This window comes from Lepidochelys kempii, chromosome 4 (assembly GCF_965140285.1).
Source record: "Lepidochelys kempii isolate rLepKem1 chromosome 4, rLepKem1.hap1, whole genome shotgun sequence".
NCBI classification, from domain to species: domain Eukaryota; kingdom Metazoa; phylum Chordata; order Testudines; family Cheloniidae; genus Lepidochelys; species Lepidochelys kempii.
Window position 1 is genome coordinate 105,641,256 of NC_136383.1, and position 6,000 is coordinate 105,647,255.

The following is a 6,000-nucleotide window of genomic DNA, read 5'->3' on the forward strand; positions in this document are numbered from 1 at the left end:
GGAGTTTGGGTGCAGCACGGGGTGTGGGTCCACCCCACCCCAAGCGCTGGCTCTGAGCTCCCATTGGCCAGGAGGCAGCATGCAGAGCCGCCTAGCTGCAGCTCCGCCCAGGAGCAGCAGGAACAGGTCAGCGCTTGCGGGGAGCCACTTGAGGTGAGTGCCCCCCGGATCTGGCACCCCAAAGCCCCACATGAACCCCAACCCCGAGCCCCCTCCCACACCCAAACTCCCTCCCAGAGCTCACACCCCGCATATTAGATGAAGAGCTGGACAAGAGACTGAGTGGGACAGAAAGTGCAGAGGGTAAGGGTAGGATATGAGGGACAAAGAGATTGGGACAAGGAGCCAAGGGTGGGGAAGTGACAGGTCAGAGATAGGTTGGAGGGAATGAGGCAAGAGCACACTCCTCTCCAGAGCCTGGAATGGAACCCAGATTCCTGAGTCCTCTGCGATCAGCAAATATCTGTGAAAACCCTGACAAAAATGTCGAATCCCCCTGTAGTACTTGTCCACACAGAGGATGACAACCTGCTACTGCAATCAGTTACTCCATGAGTTCAAGTGGCAGAGGTCTGTATAGTGGATCTCAAGGTTCCAACCCTGCTGATGACCCCTGAAGGTGTCAATATAATGACACGTGATGGAATTTGTTTTTTCAGTTTGCTTTTGTAAAAACCTAGGAAATTACACATAAAAAAAAGTTTCCTTACTTTGTCCAAAAAAAAAAAAAATTAAAAAAAAAAACTTTCCCTTTATTTTTTTTTTAGTAGTTTACGTTTAACACAGTGGATGTACTGTATTTGCCTTTCTTTTTTTTTTTTTTTGGTGGTCTCTGCTGCTGCCTGATTGCGTAGTTCCAGTTCTAAATGAGGTGTGTGGTATTAAATTTAACTTAAAATAATATTAAGGTCAAGCACTTCTAAATCAGGAAATACGAGAACAAAGATTGCCCGTGCATATGTGTATTCATTATTATATAGTCTTTAATTACATGATTGTATACTTTGTGCTTTTGTCTAATGCTGACCCTCACGCCTGGAAGAAATTCCCTGTAAACATCTTCAAAACTAACATTAGCTTCCTCCAAAACCCTCCATAAAACTCTCCTTTGTCAATAGGCCTACGTAAAACTGACAAAAGCTACACTGCTAGTATGCTGAGACTGCCGCCTATCATGCTGACCAATATGTTCTCACTATTTCTTTGTACTCACCCTTTGGTCTGCCTGTATCCAACTGTTGTCTGTCAGATTGTAAACTCACTGGGACAGAGACTGCCTTTTTGTTCTGTGTTTGTACAGCACCTAGCACAATGGTGTCATGGTCCATATCTGGTGTTTCTATGTGCTAATACCAGTAAGTAAATAAATAAATATAGTATAGTATTTTCCCTGCCTCAGCTGCCCCACCCTGTGCACTGAATAAGGCAGGAGTTCGGTGGAAAAAACAGTATATGATCATGAAAATTAAAGACTGTATACATAATACAAATACATAGGCAACCTTAATTCTGGCATTTCCTAACTTTTGAGTGTTTGACTTTGTGATCTTAATTATTGTCTTCTAATTTACTTTTTGTGTACATATGTAATATACATAAATTAAGCTCATATAGATTTGCTTTTTTGGTATACTACATACAACAATCAACACTACTCTTCATATTATCTCTTACAATACTTTTACTTTACCTCGTATGTATGATTTGGGTGGAGTAGCGCTATTGTAAGAAAAGTGCTCCAATACTGATGTATCTCGGGAAAAACAGAGTAATACCTGCAGAAAGCAAAGTAAAAAAAAATCAGCTGACTTGCTCGATGAACAAAACAGTGTCAAACACACAATTATGCACTGACAGTTGTTTCATTTTAAGATCTTCTGTATCTAATACTATAGAGTTAATAGCAAAAAAACCTCTTACGAGACTATTTTAATTTTTGAAACACATTATGATCCAAGATTTCTACGTTTGTATTTTCAGACCAGTCTATGCCGAGGTGTGTATGTAAACCATTTGTGTATGCAGTTATATGTATGCATGTAACTGACACTTACATGCCTAGCAGGCAATTTCAATACCCTGTTACCATGATTGACAGCCATCATACTAACTGCAAAAACAAACAAAGCATGTGCATTTTTGTGTATGTGCAGTTCTAAAATTGCCTGGTGCCTAACATTCTCCATCAGACACAGAGCCTTTACAGAGTATCTTGATAGTATATATTCTCAACATTTACTTCATTGTGAAACAACACAATGGGAAAATACCAGATTAGGAAGACAGCATTATATCAGCCTCCATCAAAAAGCATATTTAGTGTTAAATAGTTTAGGATAAGAACACAAATATATCTGTATATGGGAGATCATTCTAGATTCTGAAGAAGGATATCAACTATAAGAAAAGAGGCTAGCACATTGTGAGCAATCCTGGAATAGCTATAACAATAATAAAAGATGAAATATATGCATCTGAAGTTATCGGAACATTGTGTCATATTAAATTATATGATATTTGAAGATCTGAATGTTATCATGCAGTCAACGACTGAACCACAACAAACATACACAAGGTGGCAGAATTAAAGTTGAGTCTGCTGTTTCCTGACCTGGGTGCTTATCTCCGCAACTTTAAACATTCTTTAATATAGTTTTTAATAGGGAATATTTTAAATCTGGACTACAATTTTTTAAAAAATCAAAACTGTTTTAAATGCTCTAGTGCTGTTTCACTACATATTTTCTGTTTCATAAAATAAACTGTTTTTTCTTTGAATAAATGATCGTGAATAGTTTTCAAATAATAAATTGGTCAAAAACAAACATGCAAAATTGTGACTTTTGTAAACCACTTGCACTTCTATTTGAAAACAGATAATATTCTTTTTCTGATAACATTTTACCTTTTTTGAATCCCAACAATTTCTCATATTTAAACATCTTTTTTAAAAATAAACAATCTTAAATAAACACTCTAAATTAAATACTGTTACTGAATAACTCACAATCATCTTCAAATTGTAACAATACACAGGCAAAGTTAATACTCAGTATATGTTAACTGATGTGGGAGAGTCTAATCGAAAAAGGAAATAAACAATGTTCCCCAGTAGGACAAAGAATCTAACATTTATCTGCATTCCTCTCTTAGGAATTCTGGTGTCTGGAAGTTTTTAAAATCAAGACTGGATATCTTTCTAAAAAGTACGCAATAGCTCAAATGAAGTTGTTGCTTGATATAGAAATTACTAGGTGAGGTACTTTGGGCTGTGTTCTGCAGGGAATCAGACCAGATGATCATAATGGCCCCTTCTGGGCTTAAAATCTATTAATCCTATGTCTCATTGTCATAAATATAAAGGGAAGGGTAAACCCCTTTGAAATCCCTCCTGGCCAGGGGAAAGCTCCTCTCACCTGTAAAGGGTTAAGAAGCTAAAGGTAACCTCGCTGGCACCTGACCAAAATGACCAATGAGGAGACAAGATACTTTCAAAAGCTGGGAGGAGGGAGAGAAACAAGGGGTCTGGGTCTGTCTGTAGTCGTCTTTGCCAGGGACAGAACAGGAATGGAGTCTTAGAACTTTTAGTAAGTAATCTAGCTAGGTATGTGTTAGATTATGATTTCTTTAAATGGCCGAGAAAAGAATTGTGCTGAATAGAATAACTATTTCTGTCTATCTTTTTTGTAACTTAAGGTTTTGCCTAGAGGGGTTCTCTATGTTTTTGAATCTAATTACCCTGTAAGATATCTACCATCCTGATTTTACAGGGGGGATTTCTTTATTTCTATTTACTTCTATTTTTTATTAAAAGTCTTCTTGTAAAACACTGAATGCTTTTTCATTGTTCTCAGATCCAAGGGTTTGGGTCTGTGGTCACCTATGCAAATTGGTGAGGCTTTTTATCCAACATTTCCCAGGAAAGGGGGGGTGCAAGTGTTGGGAGGATTGTTCATTGTTCTTAAGATCCAAGGGTCTGGGTCTGTAGTCACCTAGGCAAATTGGTGAGGCTTTTTACCAAACCTTGTCCAGGAAGTGGGGTGCAAGGTTTTAGGAAGTATTTTGGGGGGAAGGACGCGTCCAAACAGCTCTTCCCCAGTAACCAGTATTAGTTTGGTGGTGGTAGCGGCCAGTCCAAGGATAACGGGTGGAATATTTTGTACCTTGGGGAAGTTTTGACCTAAGCTGGTAAAGATAAGCTTAGGAGGTTTTTCATGCAGGTCCCCACATCTGTACCCTAGAGTTCAGAGTGGGGGAGGAACCTTGACACTCATAAAGAAGAGAAATAAAGCCAAAAGAAAACCATCATAACACAAGCTATTTTTAAAGTATACAAATATTTGACAAACTAACAAGGTGTTTATACTATTAGTCCAAAATTAAGAAGAAAATTAACCACTAAATTCAAAGGATAAACTTAAAGTAATAAAATCATGGGGCATGTGATAAAGAGGAATTTTACAATCCATATCAGTGGACCTCAATTATAACGTATGAGAGTTATAAAGTGGTAAAAATGTAATATAGAAATCACACTCATGCAAATAACTGAAAATGAGCAACTTTATCTCACTGTATTCTTCACACAAAGGATTAAATAGGACTAGGGGTCTACCAAATTCGTGGCCGTGAAAATCATGTCATGGACTGTGAAATCTGGTCTCCCTCAGGAAATCGGTCTCCGGCCACCCAGTTCTGAAGGCAGAGCGGACAGCGATGGCTGCTGGCCAGGCACCCAGCTCTGAAGGCAGCACCACCGCCAACAGCAGCGCAGAAGTAATATGCAATCCTGCACTTCTGCGCTGCTGCTGGTGGTGGCACTGCCTTCAGAGCTGGGCGCCTGGCCAGCAGCCGCCGCTCTCCGGCCATCCAGATCTGAAAGCAGAGCAGAGAGCAGCTTCTCCCATGGCCCAGCTTGAGGCAGCGCCACCACCAACAGCAGCAGAGAAGTAAGGATGGCAATACTGTGACCCCTAAATAGGCTTGTGTCAAGGTTCCTCCCCCACTCTGAACTCTAGGGTACAGATGTGGGGACCTGCATGAAAAACCTCCTAAGCTTATCTTTACCAACTTCGGTCAAAACTTCCCCAAGGTACAAAATATTCCACCCGTTATCCTTGGACTGGCCGCTACCACCACCAAACTAATACTGGTTACTGGGGAAGAGCTGTTTGGACGCGTCCTTCCCCCCAAAATACTTCCCAAAACCTTGCACCCCACTTCCTGGACAAGGTTTGGTAAAAAGCCTCACCAATTTGCCTAGGTGACTACAGACCCAGACCCTTGGATCTTAAGAACAATGAACAATCCTCCCAACACTTGCACCCCCCCTTTCCTGGGAAATGTTGGATAAAAAGCCTCACCAATTTGCATAGGTGACCACAGACCCAAACCCTTGGATCTGAGAACAGTGAAAAAGCATTCAGTTTTCTTACAAGAAGACTTTTAATAGAAGTAGAAGTAAATAGAAGTAAAGAAATCACCTCTGTAAAATCAGGATGGTAGATATCTTACAGGGTAATTAGATTCAAAACATAGAGAATCCCTCCAGGCAAAACCTTAGGTTACAAAAAAGACACACAGACAGAAATAGTCATTCTATTCAGCACAATTCTTTTCTCAGCCATTTAAAGAAATCATAATCTAACATGTACCTAGCTAGATTACTTACTAAAAGTTCTAAGACTCCATTCCAGGTCTATCCCCTGCAAAAGCAGCATATAGACAGACACAGACCCTTTGTTTCTCTCCCTCCTCCCAGCTTTTGAAAGTATCTTGTCTCCTCATTGGTCATTTTGGTCAGGTGCCAGCGAGGTTACCTTTAGCTTCTTAACCCTTTACAGGTGAGAGGAGCTTTCCCCTGGCCAGGAGGGATTTCAAAGGGGTTTACCCTTCCCTTTATATTTATGACAGCTTGCCACCCCCTTTTGAGTCAGGATCCCCAGTTTGAGAAATGCTGCAGAGAAATCACATTTTTCATAAGCTGGTCACAGCATAAAT

At 40.0% G+C, this 6,000-nt stretch overlaps 1 protein-coding gene across 6 annotated transcripts in view; it reads right to left on the reverse strand.

Annotated features, from left to right (window-relative positions):
• The window catches only part of TBC1D19 (TBC1 domain family member 19), a 112,316-nt gene that overhangs the window by 24,073 nt on the left and 82,243 nt on the right, over positions 1-6,000 (reverse strand). For all 6 annotated transcript variants that reach the window (XM_073342334.2, XM_073342335.2, XM_073342333.2 and 3 more), the window contains one exon: positions 1,691-1,775. In XM_073342334.2, coding sequence (XP_073198435.1) covers positions 1,691-1,775 — 85 coding nt within the window. The remainder of the gene's footprint in view (positions 1-1,690; positions 1,776-6,000) is intronic.